Source organism: Botryllus schlosseri, chromosome 6 (genome assembly GCF_051294905.1).
Source record: "Botryllus schlosseri isolate E-star chromosome 6, Bs_hap1, whole genome shotgun sequence".
NCBI lineage: Eukaryota > Metazoa > Chordata > Ascidiacea > Stolidobranchia > Styelidae > Botryllus > Botryllus schlosseri.
The window spans coordinates 14346248-14366494 of NC_137241.1; the positions used below are offsets into that span (position 1 = coordinate 14346248).

At 41.0% G+C, this 20247-nt stretch overlaps 1 protein-coding gene across 1 annotated transcript in view; it reads left to right on the forward strand.

The window, feature by feature from the left end:
• LOC145441074 (inter alpha-trypsin inhibitor, heavy chain 4-like) overlaps positions 1-20247 on the forward strand; it is a 29295-nt gene extending 9048 nt beyond the window's left edge. Inside the window, exons 3-15 of the mRNA XM_080318850.1 lie at positions 850-931; positions 1465-1632; positions 1704-1888; positions 1957-2235; positions 2302-2423; positions 6745-7000; positions 8624-8808; positions 9891-10087; positions 10281-10398; positions 13811-14212; positions 15860-16038; positions 17371-17527; positions 18777-20247. Of these exons, the coding sequence (XP_080174976.1) occupies positions 850-931; positions 1465-1632; positions 1704-1888; positions 1957-2235; positions 2302-2423; positions 6745-7000; positions 8624-8808; positions 9891-10087; positions 10281-10398; positions 13811-14212; positions 15860-16038; positions 17371-17527; positions 18777-19195 (2749 nt within the window). The 3' untranslated portion in view covers positions 19196-20247. The remainder of the gene's footprint in view (positions 1-849; positions 932-1464; positions 1633-1703; positions 1889-1956; positions 2236-2301; positions 2424-6744; positions 7001-8623; positions 8809-9890; positions 10088-10280; positions 10399-13810; positions 14213-15859; positions 16039-17370; positions 17528-18776) is intronic.

Consider the following 20247-nt stretch of genomic DNA (forward strand, 5'->3'; position numbering starts at 1 on the left):
TTCACAGCGATAAGTTGGACCATAGACGCTTGTAACCTTCATAGCTGCTGCGCATACACCAATGTACTTTTCCGTATCAACAATGCACCACATGTTTGCTGCAGACTGAGGTGGGGGTCATTTTGCAGTGTTACAATTTCAATCTCCAACTATTCAGCATCCAGAAATGACAAGATTTCATTATACCGGACAGCAGCAACGATTACAGAAAGTTAGACACATGGTATATTAAACTGCGTTGAGTGTAACAGAAACAAGCTGTGCAAAAAGATGCAATACGTAATGGGTATACATATATTGAAAATCTGCTAGTACTTAACGGCTATCTGACTCCGAATAGTAATATTGTTTACTACTTTGGCATTGTCCTGGTCGTCTAGCTATCGTAACGGAACCCCCCACCATTTCAAGAGGACCGTGGACGGCATTCCGTCATGTCGCCTTTATAGGCAATGCGCCGTATCTTGAATTTCTGGTGATTCTATCACGTACATCTATATATTACTAATTGTAATTGAATATATTTTTAAGTGTATATATATGTAAGTTACATGTTAGTGTGTTTTAAACAAGAAGAGCTGAATCAATCAATCTGTATATTTAAAAGCTCACTGGTAATAATCTGACGAATATTGGTAAATGCTGCTATTCCACCTATTTTTAGAATCGGCTCGCGGGCTACTCATCTAGTCCTCGCGGGCTACCTGGTGCCCGCGGGCACCGGGTTGGTGACCCCTGTTCTAGTACAACTTTCGAAAGCAGCTGCTCAGCAGTCAGCTCAGCGGCTGTTGTATTGTATACCATCATTGAGCAACTAGCCATGTTTACATCTGGTACCTCTTTTGAAAGGAATGTCGATGGCACATTGTTTGTGGGCAAGGTAAAAGAAAAGGCTGTGGCTAAGCAGGAATATGAAGGAGCTGTCAAAGCTGTGAGTTTGGTTGCACGCGATGCTTTCTTTTTATATATTTGTAGCACTATGTCATCATAATGCAGTGGTTCTTAACCTTTATTAAACTGGCGAACCCTTACGCTACTCGGCAAGCCTTCGGTGAACTACAAATTTTCGCTGAGTCACAATAACAAAAATCTACCCTAGTACCATTTTAATACATTACTGTATAACACCAATGCACAAAATGAATTGTGTATCTACATATGACTTCGGTAAAAGTACAAGACCGTTAAATCATGATATCACTAATGAAATGAAGGAATGAATCGGCATCTCAAAAGGACAGAGTTTCGAGTTCGAAGTTATCGCGCCTATTTCCCTACACCCAATGATGGTCAAGACATGCATACCACAATGAATCTTGGACTTGGGTGTGTGTCTTGACATCTGACGAACGCCCATGGCCGACTCAGCGAGCCCCGTGTAAGAACCACTGTCATAACGTAGCATATTTGGCCCAATTGATAACGACACGCTATTGTGCAGACTAAATTGAATGCAATTTGCAGGGCAACTCCGCTGGATTGGTTACGACTAAAGTGCGCGAAACGCAGACATTCAACGTCGCCGCCAACGTACCGCCACAAGCGAGAGTCGTATTCGAACTTGAGTATCAAGAGCTGTTGAAAAGAAGACTTGGAAAATACGAGCAGGTCCTATTTATCAATCCTGGCCAAGTAAGTACACAGAAATCCAATCGGAGGCTTTTCCATATCTGTTCACATTGCTAATTGATTGATAATGCCAGATCGTTGATGATTTGTCACTGAATGTATACATAACCGAGGAGATAGGAATCAGTACATTGGAAGCTCATCACCCTCAAGGCGGCGAAATGAAGTATAGACGTTTAGTGATTGGTGGATACGATTCGGGCGGCGAGGTGGACATCAGCGTACAAATTAGAAGAAGTAAGCATCAGGCGTCAGTCAGGTATTATCTGAGTTCGCTTCACGTCATAACACAGAGACGAATAAAGCAAACGCTGTAATCCTTTGCAGTTTCAAACCCAACCAAGCGCAGCAGCGGCGCTTGTTGATGATTCCGGAAGATGAGCGCAGAGTGAGCGTAGTATATGACGTCACAAGGGAGAATCTCGGCGGAGAGCTGCTGACGCGAGACGGTTACTTTGTTCATTTCTTCGCCCCTGAGAATTTGCCGGTGTTACCGAAAAAGGTGGTGTTCGTCATCGACCAGAGTGGGTCGATGTACGGCAAGAAGATGAGTCAAACGAAAACCGCATTCGAAACTGTACTAAGGGGCATGTCTGACGCAGACGAGTAAGACAATGCTTTGCTTTCGATTTGGGCTACCTGAGGCCGCAACAAATCCCATTTCCGTTCAAGGTTCAATATTGTAACATTTTCGAATGACGCCCACGTGTGGAAATCTTCTGGGCTGGTGCCAGTTACGGAAATGACGGTGGAACAGGCCGTACATCACGTGAAACGTATATCTGCTAGTGGAAGTGAGTGGGGAACTGGAAAACGATTTTGCATAATTGTGACTCTGCGTGTATAGCTTTGAGTCCAACCAGGACAAAACAGCACTCTCTAAGCCCCCAAAATGCTGGTCTGGGCCGCGATGGGGAGTTCAAAGAAAATGATGGGTATTCCCCCAGGCCATCCTTCTATGAGAGAGAGAGAGAGAGTCTTTATTTTCATCCAACCAAAATACATAACACACGGCAGTGGTGGTACAGAAAATATGCATGCACAGCAGAGTTGGATCAATTGTAATTTGTAATTGTAATTGAATGTAATTAATTACATTTTCCAATGTAATTGTAATGTAATTGTAAATGAAGCATTTTTATTTTGTGTAATTGTAATTGTAATTGTAATTTGACAAAAAAATTTCTCAATTACAATTTCAATTACATTAAATTGCTATTGAGACCTGACAAGCACAACATAAAACAATTGACTTATAATGCATTCTCTTTAAACGAACGACAAGGAATTTGGTGGATCCATTCGCGAAGGCCATTGACCGCGCCCTTGCGGGCGAAGTTTATTTTTATTTTCACCGCTATGCTGGCCTCGGCTGCCATTCCATACAATTTTTAAATTACTAACCAACCGATGGATTCGCAACACGTGGCTCACGATTGAATACGCCGAGAAGCGAACTGCTGAGCCGGCTAAAAGCAGCAGAATTGATAGTCCCATAGCTGGCGATCCAAGAGTCGAAATTTGATATGTATGGTCCTAATCGAGAGCTAGTGTCGCACTGATTCCGCAATAAAAGTATATTTCCAGGCAATGGTACCATCCCAAAATAGTTGTGAAAGTCTGGGAATCGGCACTGTTCTGAACAATCGCTATGGGCGTAACTGGTAATTGTTGTAGTCATGCTGCTGCAGCGCTCTCACTTTTCAGAACAGTCGGCCTTAAACGGCTATTTTGGAGCAGTTACATTGCCCTGACGAGATTTTATTTTGTATTTTCGGAATTAGTACATCAATAGCTTACGATGAAGACCAGATGCATCAAATTTGGACGCATGGATCGCCAGCTCTAGGACTATAAAGTTTGCTGGTTTTAGCCGACTTTTCAGTACGTTTGTCGGTGCATTCATCCGTGACTCACATATTGCGCATCTATCCGTGGGTTGGCAATCTACAATACGATTTCAGATCACGATGATGCATCGTTATTTCGTCTGGCTAACTAACCAGACCACTGGATATTATATAACGTCTTATCTGACAAAGCACGGTTTTGTTTTTACTCCTCATCCTAATTCCTACGTCCCTCGATAAAAATAATATTGTTTCTTTAATTATATACTATATACGCGAATCCAACACATGCATAATATGCATGCATTGCATATATTATAATACTTTTTCAACGACATACTGCACCCTATCCTCAATCCTAACCCATAGGAAATTAGGTAGATAACATTTTACATTTCCAATTACGTGAGCCATAATTACCTAGCACACAAAACACGCTTACATTACGTCACAGTGACATCTTACATAGCATACTATGTACCAGAGATGAGCGGATTTGAAATTTCTATGTCCTAATCCAATCCAAATCCGAACCTTCAAATCCAAATCCAAATCCTAATCCATAACTTTTTTATATTCAAGTCCATGTCCAATCCTAATCCGATTCCAACAGGAAATTCAGAAAAAATACTAATTTATGCAATGGAGGGATTCGAAAATTTTCTTTCACAACCAACGATTCACTTGATTCAAGATAACTTAGTAACCATAAGTACATTAATAACTGATCTGAATAAAGTTTGTCGCCATTCGTCACACGACATTTCAATCTCCCAGAAAATAGTTCAATCCAATCCAAATCCTAATCCGTTGTGAAAAAAATTTCTAATCCAAATCCAATCCAAATCCGACAAAATTTCACAAATCCTGTTTTTTCAAAACCTAATCCTAATCCATGCTCATCTCTGCTATGTACGTACGCACATCAACGCAATTATTACTACACAATCTGAACTAGACTTGAATTGTTGTTAAATACGACGCTACGGTTGTCAAGGACCACGGTTGAATTTATGACTATTTAATTACATGTTCAACAGCAGCAATTGTAATTGTAATGTAATTGATGCATACAAGGAGTAATTGTAATTGTAATGTAATTGATGCATGCAAGGAGTAATTGTAATTGTAATTGTAATTTGATATTTTTAGCATAGAGTAATTGTAATTGTAATGTAATTGAAACATTCATGAAAGTAATTGTAATTGTAATTGTAATTGAGCTGAAATAATGTAATTGATCCAACTCTGATGCACAGTATTCGGTATTAGATAGGAATGATCGATAAGACCGTGAATGTCATCTAGTCTGATCACACCAGCATCAAACATGTTCACTTGACTCTAAACAGTCTGGCAGTAAAAAATGTTACGGTAGTTAAAAAAATAAAATAGAAGAAAATTAAACGATGGTAGCAAATGATCAATGAAGCAATGTCTGGGCGACGCAGGGCAACAGTGTTAGTGTAACGACAAGAGGTGATCAAGTAGGGCTTTTTTGAATCTATTATGAGGCAATTCACGGATATGTGGTGGTAATGCATTCCAGATGATAGGTCCCGAGTAGTCGATAGATCTCTTAGTTAGGTTGCTATTGGGTGCGGGTAAGTAGATATTTCCTTTAGACGAGGATCTCGTGTAGTGGGAGTGGACATTTTTAGCAGGCATGAAAAAGTCATCAAACACAGGAGGTAAACTATTGGAAAAATATTTGTGAATGACTATGAGTCATTTCATAACTACCATTTATACATTCCATTCTCAAACACTCACACATACACACACACACACACACACACACACACACACACACACACGCACACGCACACACACACACACACACACGCACACACACACACACACACACACACTCTTTCCATAGCGAACTAAATCCGACATTACGTGAATCAGGAACGAGCATGAAGAAGTAACGGTGAACGCAAGACCTATCTATTTATTTATATCGTCTTGCTACGCATTTGTTTTCTAGTCGCACGAAACGCGAATTTTTTTAAAAGTTTATGAATGACTTTGGTCATTAACAGCTGTACTTGCGTATACTACTATTACTTCTTCATTCTCTCTCACGTACGTGATCAGATTTATCGGTATAACTGATGGAGTTGATGACTTTGCAATTGCATGACATAGTAGTCTACAGGCCATGTTCGATCATGCCACTCGGTCAAGACCAATGTTCCCTCTAATTTTTGATGAGTCTGCGCACACTCACCAACTCACTGCGCATACCCTTGGACAACAGTGCATATCGACTAAAAAAGGTCATTACTTCGGATTTTGTGTGAGCAACTTAGATTTTCTGTGCACAGAGACCGTGTCAGCGTTATGCGTTATGCGTTATGCGTTATGCGTTATGCGTTATGCGGTTATGCGTCCGGCTTCTCGAGCGGAAGGTCGTGGGTTCGATCCCCGGCCGGGTCATACCAAAGACTCGAAAAATGGTATCCGCAGCTATCCTGCTAGGCGCTCAGCAATCACGGATAGCATGGAGGAGAAAAAAAAACGGGGGCGCAGACTAGATGACCTCATGGGGCCGTATCGCAACTCCGTCGCCAAAGCATCTCGATGGTGCAGGCGAGAAAGAATATCATATCTCTCTCTGTCAGCACTGCGCATTTGCGCACGTGCGCAGCTTAGAGGGAACATTGGTCAAGACTATTCATGAGGCTTATAGCCCCGCATTAGCAGTTTGCAAAAAGCACAGCGCACACTCCACACCAACAGACTAAATAACACATCCCAACGGTCTCAAGTGATACTAGGAAGTTATTGTTCTCTCATAGTTGCGCATATACGTTTGGACTCATTTCTGTAAAATAGGCAAGAAAATTTTAATTTATGTTGACTTACGAAATAATTCTGGGCCCCTACGAGCTTGGGCTCCTAAATTGGGCTGGTTTGTTTTGCGGCAGATGCGGTCCCGAGTCCTTCATTATAAGTGTGTGACGGTGTGCAATGTGCATGTGTGATGAACAGGGCCACGATTCGAACACTCGAATTCCAATTGAGAGTCGATTGCAATGATTCGAGTCGAGAAGTGAAAGGCGATTTTTCCAGTATAGAAATTAAATGCACTTTGCTCTTTGCTACTTTATCTGCAAGATTCATAGTTTCGATGCTTTCTTTCTCCTATTGGAGCCTCAAACCCCGATTGACCGTATCACAGTACCCAATGCGTCAAAGACGCGTGGAATCGATGATATCTAACTCTTTATATACCCTACATTGTTGATTTCACTCCTAGGTACCAACCTGAACGACGCTCTTCTGAAAGCTGTTGAGATTTTGGGTACGACAGAGCGCAGAAGTGACGTCTTAACTACGATTATCGCTCTGACCGATGGTGATCCAACGGTGGGAGTCACCAATGAAAAGGCAATCCGAGAAAACGTAAAGTCGAGCATCAGAGGAGCTATCTCGTTGTTCTGCATTGGCTTCGGCAATGACTTGAATCACGACTTTCTCAAGAAGCTGTCCAATGACAACGACGGCGTCGCCAGGTAGGATACCGTAACAAAATAACCCCAATACTAGGGTCACCATATTTTGGAATCAGGAAAGGTGGACACTTTGTAAAAAACAGAAAAGTTAGCTTACCGAAATTGAAAACGGCTGGTTTTGAAATATTTAGTCTTGTTGTGTTCACTAAAAAAATTAAATCAAAAAAGGTCATCACTATGATCTGACTCCCGAATGACCAGCTCGAACGTCTGCTTTACATATTTCGCGTCATTTATGCCGATTTTCAGTTGCTCCTGTCCATTAGCCTGTCTGTAAAAGGTGTAAAGGAGGACGGAATGCTAAAAAAAGAGGACATTCAGGCGTCCTCGGAGGACATTTTTAATTTCCTGAAAAATGAGGATAAATCCCCCTAAAGGAGGTCGTATGGCAAACCTAGATGATACTCAGGCTTAAGAACTGCCGGGAATTTTCAATATTGAGTTTCGTGCAAAGGAAAACTCCAGTGTGAACGATCGGATTCAAAATATTTTTTATCAAGCCGCAGTTGCAACCGGTACATCTTTGTCCAATGGGTCGCGAGTTCGAGTACGACTGCGGTCGACTCCAGAATTACAACCTACCGTAAGTGCTGGAGGTTTATCAGTGTTTAACTATAGATCACTAACCTACCGAGAGATACGCAAGTTCAGACGTCACGCTTGTACAAACAGTGTCGTTTACTGCTGCGCAAGGCAAAAGAAGCAATATTGGTAATCCTACAGATTGCTTCCTGACTGCAAAATTTGGCGGAACTGGTTAAAATCGAAAGCTACTGTCTCAATGGTTCCGAAATACAAATTAAATCTTATCCCAAGGTCAGAAATCTATAGCTTCACAAAAGCCTAGACTCTACCGGTAAATGTCATCAAGTATGCCGAGAGAGGAACACAATATTCATGCAACACTGATAATATCGACAATATTGAATCTATAACTCTAAAAGAATTTCGAGCTTCGCGTGACTATACAAAGTAACTACACTCTGATTTTTCAAAACCCTGTTGCTAGCTATTTCAACTCGTTCATGAATCGTGAATCGCGTACCCCGTTTTTAAGTCGGATGCATGAAGGGTAATGATGAAATTACCCGTAGAGGTAAAAGGGTTATGAAGGCTTCGTTGTCCAGTGGTTAGCTTGATCATGATCACCCTATGAAGGCCAAGACCGACGTTTTCGGGGGTGGAGAGCTGGTCGCAGCTACACCCGCTTTATTGACACCACAAAATCAAACGTGTTGTTTTGGTAGCCTAATGGACCGCCAGTTATTTGAAAAAATGCCAAGAGACCGTTTCATGAATTTTTATGAAAAGTTTAGGAACCACTGAGATATACAATTGCTCATCTGTATGAATTGCTGGTATGGGCGATAAGCTGAATTTTGTACTTGAAGCGATCGCTGAGATCATTTTACGGCGGCGCTATGGTCAAAATGCTTTATACTCTGCAAAATAGAGTAAATACGTTAGGCATATGGCGTATGTGACCGTCGGAACTGCAGCAACACTCTCAGTGAACTCGACTGGTTTACCGACTTTGGATACGCGGCAGATTGACAGAGTCTTGCGGTTACCTGGCGGTATGCAATGTAACGCAACGCAACTCATTTCTTATTTGCATCGCAGGAAGATTTACCCGGACTCCGACGCACATCTGCAACTGGAAGGGTTTTTCCAGGAAGTGGCCACCCCATTACTACTCAATGTCAATATCCGCTACATCGGCATGAACATCGAAGACGTTAGCAAATCCAAAATCGATAAATACTTCAAAGGCTCCGAAGTTGTTGTTGTTGGAACCATGCTGGAGCGTGAGTGTCTAAGAATATGTAATGGATTTGATACTCGATATATCATTTTCTGTCGGAATTTCAAGCGACACTAGCCAATGATTCTGAATATGATCTGCCCGCAAATTTGTGACATCTCCAGCACCGTTTGTCAGGATCGCGACTAATTTATGGATTGGACACGATTCATACTGCAGTGGTAATGGCTTTAGTGGTAATGAAATCATTACGCGCCTCTGAATATTCGACTTTCGACGCATAATATCTTAGAGTTGCGTTTGACAAGTAGGCTACTACTATAATATATTACCTATTTTCGTCATAGAACGTGGTCTGATCCGACTTATCATATCAGTGATGAGCGGATATTGATTCTTGAGAATCCGAATCCGTCCGACAGCTTGAGTTTCTGAGGAACTATCCATCCGAATCCGAACAATCGCAACCAAAAACCCATGCGAATCCGAATAATGTCGTCCACAATTCGAAAAATCCGAATCGAGTAACTTTTCCGAAGAATCTTAATTGTACATCTGAGCTGCTTTCAGGGATAAGCAGTAAACACGGTTCTGGTGCACAAAGGTTTAGCAGCTAAGCATTACTCATCACAAATACCCACCCACCCACACCTGAGCTGCGAATAGTTTTTAGAAAGGCTAAGGTTAGGAATAGCTGACATCTAAATTTGCTTTGACCTTTGAGTGAACAAATTTATAGTGTTACTAATCCTATCAGAACGTGTTTACTGTCCGTGTTTGGTTGTCGATCTGACGATTTTTTTCTCTTGAATTCAATCACGTCACGTCACGTCAAGTCACGTCTGGTCAGAACTATCCAGAAATATCCGAAGCAGAAGTTACAACTATCCGAAAATATCCGAAACAAAATCTACAATAGAATCCGAATCCGATCCTACTGTCTTAAATTGTCAACGAAACCGATCCGAACCCTATCCGAGTCCGTCCGATACTCATCACTGGCTCATATGTGCGTGTCAGCGCCACCAAACGCCGAAATTATCCACGGACAATCCCGCCGACTGGCGTAATTTCACAACATGCTTTCATTAGGAATAGCCATAACATTCAATGTATCTGTCACAGAGACGCTGGTCGAAGCACAAATTACCGGAACAAACGGGGAAGGAAATGTAGAATACACTACGGTTGGTCAAGAGATTGACGAGGGTTTTAGCCATACCGAAGAAGACACCGGCAGTTTCAGCAACTTCATTGAACGATTGTGGGCGTATTCCACCATCAACGAATTACTTAACGACAAAGTGTTGGTAGAAACCCAGGTACGCGCGGGCAATCGGGCATGAGCAATGTTCTTACATTTTCATGATTATAGGCGAGTTTTACCCGGTAAACCCCTTTAGGTGGGATGAAGTATGTTTACGTGAATCATATTCAACCGTTTTGGCTAATAGCCTATTTCACCTCAGATCTTAATATTTCGACTTATGAACGTTCGTAACTTTTTCTATGCAGGCGGAGGTGGATACTATCACGGCAAAAGTTACCAGTCTCGCATTGAAGTATAACTTCGTCACTCCATTTACCTCGATGGTCGTGGTTTTACCGGAAGATGAAATAACTACCACTGCTGGTAATTGGTCTTCTTAATCTTATTGATTGCGCAATGGATTCCGCACTGTCGTAAATAGGAGAGACAGACTCACCGAGAGAAGGATTGATTAATTATTTGTTTGTAAAATAGCGAAAAATAATCATACAGTCATATGGAATCATATGGAACGCGACATTTCCATATCCAATATCCTCTTCACTCGTTCCATATCATACTTACAATTTCCCATACTATAGCAACATTCTTATACTATATTTGATTTTTCGTACTTTCTCAGTTGCCCAATATTTCGGATACTATTCTATTTGTGATGTGTGAACATTTTCCGGCGTCTACATTCCAGTTAATTTAGATGAAACTAACAATCAAACAACTCTGACGCATCAATTCCATTCCCAAGTTCTTTGTGTCAGCAAATCAACGATATGTACAACTTATAAGTTGGCCTTAATCATCGAAGACAGAACGTGAAATATATGCGGGATTCTTCGAGAATCTCAATAGAAGCACGATAGATTCATAACATGTAAAACTAGAGTGCCAACAGACTGCTAGCAGTAGTGTACAGATACCATCGACAAAATTGCATAACCCAAAAGTATTGTCGCCTTAGAATATATCTCAGACTATTATTTTACATCGATCTAATCATTAAGGATGTTGAGATGGTGGATCAAGTCCAATTTCCCACCCCCATGCATGCATGCATGATGCATGCGTCATATAGTCACAAGATTTATTAACCAATACCAGTGGTATCCGTTGCTTACTCAGGAAGAACGAGATTAAATGAAATTACAATGCGTGTTCGAGGAAGAAATTTCGTAACAAAGCTCCGATAAATTATATTTTCGTGAATTTCAGTGGTACTCAGCCGCCGGTCCGTGGGAAGTTTCCTGCCGGTCCGCCAAATATATTAGCATTTTGTATCTCATTTCCAAGAGAAATTGGACGCTTTTACATTAATTAGGGAAATAAAACATCAAATTTTAAATTGACCAGTAGGCTTGGGACTTATCTTGTGCATGGTCTACTCTGGGCCTACATCACAATGGTGCAAGTGCTGTACGAAACTGGAACTTGTTTCCGTCAAGTTATGTGTGAGGCCTACGGAGACTATAAACAAATTTGGTTAAATTCCGTCAGCGCAATTAGGCGACACTTATAAAAGAGGCTATAGCAAACAGAAAACTATAGCATTTCTTTCAAAGGATACCAAACAATCGCAATCAAGTTAGTGCTCTATGACTTCGCGACCTTCGCCTTGCAAAAACTTTAGTATAACCAGCACGTATAAATATCGAATATCACCAAGGCAGCAATAACTGAAGTTTTCAATATTATACCTGCGTTGCATACATTTGTCGCAATAAATTTTTGGGTGAATTTTGATTTTTGAAGGTTCACCGATCCGCAACATTTATTTTGAAGTTTTGCCGGACCACGAGGTCAAGAAGGTTAGGAACCACTGAAATGAAAATGATGCATTTGTCAAAATCATTGCGCGACGATAATAATCCGAGCGAAGCGCAAAGTTTAACGAGTTATTATATATATATTCCAGTGACTGTACATTTTTAGAGTCTATGATTTTAAGACTCTTGGCAGTTTGCGGCAGTGTTCGGATCAAGCCACTATCTTCGAGTCACCCTCACGAGCCATCACGAGTCATTGCACATTTTGATTCGAGTCAAGTCAAGTCAATCGATTTTCGAAGATGACTTGAGTCAAGTCGACTCAAGTCAGGTCACGAGTCAAGTCGCGATTTAAGCTAAATTGAATTTTCTAAGTATGAGTGATGATGCAAAGTCATTACATTTTGCCAACTGGGTGAAAGACAGATTAATTGGTCATTCATTTTGAACCAAATAACGAATATAAAGTTAAATAAACATGCAAAAAGGCGTTGTATCGTTCTTGCACACGTAGAACTGCTAATAAAATACGCGAGTAACTGCGTATAGCTACATACTACAGTCCGTTATTATCAGCCAAAATAGAGGCTCGAATAATAAGCCTCGAGAAGTTGAAACACGTTGATATAGTACAATACACTAACCATCTACACATCCATGAGAATATAGCGCATAAAGTATGTTCGTTCGATTTAAATTATACAAGAGTGCTGGTAAAGGTGAGCACTGCGTAACGTAAGCACTGGGCCGTCTAAGAAACGAAGATACGTTGCTATTACATTAATCTACTAACAATACGACAAGGTAAGCTGTGATCGTTTCGTTTGCAGTCCATTTATTTGTGATGTAACAATGGAGGATCAGGGAAACGTACAATCAGTGAATGACTGGTTGCCCTCACAAGTGACATCGGCGTATCGTGACAATCCGAACGTACATAAGATAGGGTGATGTAATCGACACCGTTTAATTGATAACTTGGAATTGACTCGTAAAATTTGCACCGAGTCACGAGTCAATTGACATTTCTGAAGCGCCGAGTCAAGTCAAGTCATTTTTGTAAGTGACTCGAGTCAAGTCAAGTCATACGAAAAAGTGACTCGAGTCTGACTCGAGTCAAGTCATGTTGCACAACTTTGTTGGCTTCAAAAATATCTTGACCAGGGTGGGTGGGACCATCTGAGTTGCAACTTGAGACTTGAACAGAGATCTGCCAGTAAAGGGTTTCTTGGGGTATGCAATCTGGTGCTGCTAAAACTGACAGAGTAATTCCATACCATAACATAAACATACTTGGAAATTTCCATACCATAACATGAACAATGAACATATTCGTGCACTTCCATATTCCATATCTACATTTCGTTCCATACCATACCACACCATACTGTGCCCTATCTATTTATAAATATTGCGCGTTTATAGGCACACTTGCTTCGAAACATCAACATCACCTTCACCAATGTTTTTAAGGTCACCATATTAACATGGCGGCCCTTTATGCCGGAAAATGATTTTGTCTCTCTAGTGTTTTCTCATTACACGTCGGATGATCGGTATTATAAGTATTTCGGTGAAAAATCCAATGTCTTCATGAAATCGTTGTCCAGTTTGGTTGCGACCAAATCCATAACACGATGGCTCTATAATAATCAGACTCTTCAGGGGCTCAGACTATCGATGACCACTGACAAGTTTTGCATTCTCCCCGGATCGAGTCTCGTAAATAACACGTTTCGAAGGTGCCGGGGATATACCTGGGTTCCTCCTTCCATACGTCGCTGTTTTTATGTCATCTTTCTGAAAAAACTCCCAGAGAATGATCCGGTGCTCCTACAGAATTCATGTCTGCTGCCTGTTCTGATTCAAGCTCCACCGGATCCGTTCATTGTTTCGCATTTTACATTGTTTGTCTTGAATGGATGAAAACAATAGAACCGCTGGAAGGCGCTGATTATGATCATGATTATCGAAAAGTAACGACATCAACTCAACATGTTTCTCTTATTTACCAGCCGATTCCACCGTGTCACCGATTCCCGTATGCCTGAGACGTGGACAGGAAGTACCACAAAACTCTGAATCCCCTACCATTTCGTGTCCTTATATATTCGAGGGGTCTAGGCAAGGCACGGCATCCAATTGGAATTCGGTCGCGTCACCGCGAGGAATCCCTGCACTTCAGCCCAGAATGTTATCACATCACAGCCGCGGTCGAATGAGGTCAGGCAGCCGCGTGTCTTTCATGGCTAGAAGACGCAGGATAGGAGTCGGTCGGAAAGTTGCCAGCCGCGCGAGAATGAGCAGTGCGAGCATGAACACCGCACTGAACATTGCACTGAATCCGTATCCGTCGCACGATGCTATGAGTGCAATGAGCTTCGCCGACGAGGATGTTTACCTGCCTCCTCCTCCAGGTAAATATTCCGACACTGCTCTCATAACCTCGCATTCGACACGTCGTATTTTGTGGTGTTGCGATGCTGTAAGAAGCGAATATCGTTCAAATGACCTGTCGGGCGTGAGCGCCGACAGTTGAATGTCCTTCTCCAAGCTCATCACATCAGCATAATTGATATAGGTTTCTTGTTTTGGAATTAATGAGTGCATACGGCGTATCGCAGCCAATATATTTCCAATACATATAAATAACTGTACATTCTGTTTCTAACTAGTATTGTATATCCGCTATAGGTGTCCCGTTGGTATTGTCGTTGTCGAAATAGGGATGTTGTTGGTGGTTGTTCAAGTATTCATAGTGTTTCCACTACTTTAATCATTTTACACCAATCCGATACCATATTTGCATTATAATTTCTGCGCTGCCAACTTATAGCACGGTCCACTTTCGTCCTAGGCTTTGGCAACACCCGGTACCTAGATAAACCTCCAGGACTTAGCTAGAGGTTGGGCTCGCAAACCGTGGTGTTGCAGCTGTCTACTCTAAATCGCCAACCTGCGGTCGGATATACATATTGTCCTTTGTGGTATGTATCGAATGTAACCATTGTTTACATTCGATAGTATATACCTGTCAGTGAGGGGGAAATCGCCAAATTCCCTAGTCCTACTCGGATCCTGTTTCTTTAAAATGGAATCCAGCTCCGATCCGGCTACAAGCCCATAATAAAATATTCCTGCCAATATCCATCCCAGATCTGACTAAATCCTACATACCACTCCTAGTACTCCGATCGTATCAGAAAAGGTACGAATCCGGCTCCGATACGGAGCCGGACTGTTCAGCAAAAGTATGAATCCGGATCCGATCCGAATCCAGTCAAAAATAAAAAAAAACAATCAGGCAAATATCCAGTTCATGGATGATGGATTATCCACGCCCCGCTCTAAGAAGTTGTATGAATTCGAGACAGCAACGCGAGATACAATTACCTCTTACCATGAACACTGCAATATCATTGCCTAGAGAGTAATCATTCCTTCTTTGGTAATGGGGGACCGTCTTTACGAAATTTCACGAAATTGCCAGCAATTCGCAATTTCGTTTTTAGACTGTGGGTTTGAGTGATATCGCGTCTTGCATCTATTTAGCATGTCCCTTGGATCATGTGCAATGCACACTGTGCATATTGTATCAAATAGAAATAGAGATTACAATAGAGATTAACATCGATAAAAAGAACTGCGACATCGGACACTAGGTCGAGCTCGATACCAGTTTAAGAAACCAAACTGGTCGTTCGGCATCCTTCTATCTATTCGTTACATCGCATTGTGTCTTATCGCATTGTACATTGTCTTGATCAGATGAAAATATAATCCGACGATTGTTGATATTGAAGTGGGACACTGTGGGTATAGGTGTGGTCACAATCAAAACGTGGGTGTAAAAGAAATTGTGGTGATAAAGCGACGATATATAGATCTACCTAACTCTAACATTCGCATTTGGCCGTTAACGAATTGGTTGGTTACGCCCATCGTCATATTTCCAATATCTCAGTCTGCCACTGGGTACGTGCCGCGCTGTGTGTGTGCGAAGTGAATTCCTTGTTATATTTCTCGACATAATCGGCATTGTTGATACGTTTTTGTCAATTTAGCGGAGCCTGAAGTGTCTTCTCATTGCGGAGGCGTACTAAGCAGTTCGGAGGGGACCATAAATTTACCTTCTCTACAATCCATTCACAGTTCACGGTTCCACTGTGATTGGGTGATTGAATTTCCCTCTGGATCATGGATAGATTTATACGTGGGCAGAATTCAAACAACTTCGACAAAGGTATGTTTGAATATTATACTTATGTGCGTGTGTTGCATAAATTTGATAATGGAATGTGTTTTCAATACTTCGAATCAGTCGATCTCCAAATCGATGCGATTACGTTTCATAGTGTATTGACAAATCTATCGGGTTGATTTTAATTTTTATATTTTCATATTCCTATGTTTTACCAAGTATATTTTTTCCAAGTACATGAGTATAGTTTTTGTTACTTAAGCAGTTCATATATAGATTATAGCCTCACGTGGTTAAATAGTATATAGATTCAAATTGCCGTATTCTCATGTTGAAGTTGGATAAGCAAAAAAATAACAATTCGATGAACTTATAACATGAATACTATTAAAATCATCCTAGTCATCGCACAATATCAATGCTGTCTCATGATCGCGAGATGTGAATTCGCCATTGCAATTATATGCGCAACTGTTGTCAGTAGATCCAATTCGGGTAGACGTGTCATACACAGCACATACACCGTTTGATGTTGAAGAATAAATAATCTAGAATCCGTGTATAGTCTTGAACTTGATGATTTACGGCTGTGTGCCTGGGCACGTTTGAAACCTATGGGTTTTCACACTCACTTTCAGTAGTCGATATAGGCCTGCTTCGTAAATCGGTAATTTCAGTTGTTCACTCGAATAGAATCTTATGGTATTAAAAGTAGATGCTGCAGTATACCATTAGTGTACTATTAGATCGGGGCATGGACCATAGCTGAACTGGGTATTCGGCCAGATATTTTCATTTTTGGTCGAAGCAGGATCGAAGCCGGTTGCATATTTTTTCTGATACGGTCAGAATCGGTATTGAGGCTAATTATGAACATGAATGTTGCATTGCAACCACAGGCCAGTAGCCGCCAATACAAACCCGTAAGATTTTATTGTCATCTACCTAATGTTGCACTCTTCAAGAGCCTGAACCCCATAGCGTATGAATTAACAAACAGCATTGAGCTAATATATCGATACGATCAATGTCATATGAATATTATTTCCTTTATCGATCTAATGTGATCCAGTTGAACTTATTGGTTGTTTCACCTTGACCATTAGAGCCTGCTGTATTCCACCATTTACGAATGAACGCGAATCAAATACCGCATTTCCGACTCGGACATGAGCATTGGGAAGATACCCAGTTTTCCAAATCCCGCTCCAGGCTTTTAATCTAAATCCTAAATTCAGTTTCATCTTAACCCTCCAAAACAGTTTGCGTCGTAAACATCACATTCTCCGCTGTGTTGTAGACGTAGTAGAGATAATAGTCATCGTGACAACCGTTACGTGCGACGTTCAGATGATTTGTATGCTTTATTTTCAGATAAAAGTTACTAGCGGAAACGAGGAAATATTTCGTCACCGCCGCGGACGCTACGGGCCGAAATACTTTTCGATCACCACAAACATCTTGAATATTCGAATGACCGTTGACCCGACAGAAACAGGAGAGGAACACGTCACAATCACGTACAGGAAGTGTGAGTGGAAAATTTGATGTCGCTAATCGCGATTTTTTCAACATTTGAATGAAAAATATCAGCGTTGCTGAGATTCGACGCGTAGATATTACTATTTATGCGAGTTTTCGTAGTTTAGTGTAGAAGATCAGCATAGATACTATAGATCCATGAAAAATGACCCGATGACATCGACGAAGACTGCCTATTGTCGGATGTCCAACAATCAGATACGAGATAGGCATGAATATAACGATATCGTAATTATGGAAAATGCACTGTAGGGGTGTATGAGTGCGTTGGTTTCGTTTTTTTTGTGTGCCACCCAAAGAAGGCACAGAAAGGTGGGAAACGTAAGCGGAGATATAACTCCACGAGAATTGGTGTAATTGACTCGTTCTCACCCATTCGAATTGGTGTGAAATGTAGTATTTGGTACGAGAAAGTGCCGCTAGCCTGATTTTCACCATGTGCAATGGTTGAAATATGGTAAATACACCTTCCCCACTCACGTACATATTCAGTTATTCACGTTCATACACAGTGCATATTCTCTAAACGTGTTTATGTGTAATTGTGTATATTCGTCCGAATTGATGTTAATGTAAGTCTCCAATTCATGAATCAAAACAACACTACATATAAGTAGATTTCGATCATACATATACAATATTCTCATTACGTAGTAATTTACCATGAAGTACATCAAGTTCTTTCTTGGAGAATTAAGTTGTGACCATCAACATGTTTCAAAAGCGAATTCGCAGACACTACTTACTTTTGCGAGAACTGCCTCGTTATGTTCAAACTGTTCAGGAATTTTGATCAAGCCAATTCAGTTTCGAGATGGTATATGATGTGTCAAGGCATGTGCTATTGTAACGGATGAAATGAAGTCGACATAAATGTTATCACTTATACCGTTTTCGAATAACTAGCAGTTTAATCGAAACTACTTGTGATGGACCATAACCACTCAATGTATCCAGTTGACTGACATGTTAATTATATGCCGGCGGGATGCCCTTGACATATCTCTTCAAATAGTTTAAATTGCATTATGCAAGATTGTGAGTGTCTAATTAGATATGGAGTAGCATGCGTCAAAATCTACGGTCTGACCGCGAGTTTTCTAGGTGATACAATCACATAAAACATCACCTTGTGAATTTCCATTGTTCATCGAATTTTTCCACTGAACAACAGTTCTTTGAATACCGTTTCGAAACCGTATTGACTTCACACCCGCAAATATCGCTGTCGTTTTCAGTTGTCAACACGAGTATCGCAGACCCGATAAGCGATCAATTTGCCGAATTACCAGCGACACCCACCTGCGGTTACGTGATTTCCTCGGGCCTCGGACAAGGAACAATCTCAAGCCCTAATTATCCAGCCGCCTACCAGCCGAACACGTTCTGCGAATGGGAATTCGCGGTCGACACCAACGCGACCTTACTGAGCCTTCATTTTGCCGAAGTAGACATCGAAACGAACGAGCACGAAAACTGCGTCGCCGATCGTGTCACCGTTGCCCAGAGTTCGTCATCGCAAACGGTTTGCGGGATACAAAACGACTTGGTAATTGATGTGAGTCCAGACTCCGCTCACGTGATAGTTACTTTCAAGAGCAACAATGCCATCGAAGGAACCGGATTCGAGATGCAGTACGAATACATCGAACGATAGACTCTCACTCTCACATGTGTTCCGTGTTTTAAAACTCTTGCTATTTCTTCAATACTGCATGGACTGCAAGACGATATGGCCCATTGTCGATAGAGAACTTCTCATTTTCAGTTATTGTTACCACTAAATGGACGCAAAATGATGCCAAATTCAGGAGTTGCTCTGATTGATGATGTGAGTTGGTGACAAACTAATCCACGTCGAATTTCACAAGTGATATTTACATTTTGCCGACTGCTGTTGCGATAGATTGGCGAAATGATGTAGACATACTGATCCGCTATTAGAATACTCAACGAGTCTGTGTAATTTGTGCTGTATAGAATAGAATAGGTAGGGTTGCATTTGAAACAAAAATCAATTTAAAACAAACATGGCTCTAATTTAAAACATGTTTTTTAGTTTGTTTTTGCCTTTTAAGCCATGACGTCACGAATATTCAATTGTGACGTCATAGTGGATTGACATTGACAATTGAAAATATAGGGTAAATATAGCTCCTTTGACGAAATATATGTACTGTTAATGTTGAACCGACTATTTTTAGGGTTCCAACCATCCCATATCGATATACGTCGGCTATATCGGGTGCTAATTGTCAGTAGGCTCATACAACATGTTTTTTGGAAAGTATTTACACAATTATGGCCTAATTTTACAACTAAAAAAACAGAATTTTTTTTATCAAAAAGGCCTTTGTTTAAAACAATGTTTAAAACATGTTTTAAAGCAAGTGTTTTAAAACACGGTTTGTTTTAAAGGCAGCCCTAAGAATAGGTAAGGCGTGGTCTATAAGTTCGCGGCCCTGACCAGGACATTTTTGTGACCGCGACTTGACTAAAAATTTCCGAAAAGTACATGTCACGATGTAGTTTTAAATGCCGGAAACAATTTTTCATCAACATGTTATTCTGTGACAGCACGATGTTATCGTCAAATACATTTTATAGCGAAAGAAGGCGCTATAAGAATGACTGAGACGCCGGGTGACCTTCTCATATCGATGCTCGGGATTTTAAATATACGGCAGCCGTTATGCTGTTTTAATATAA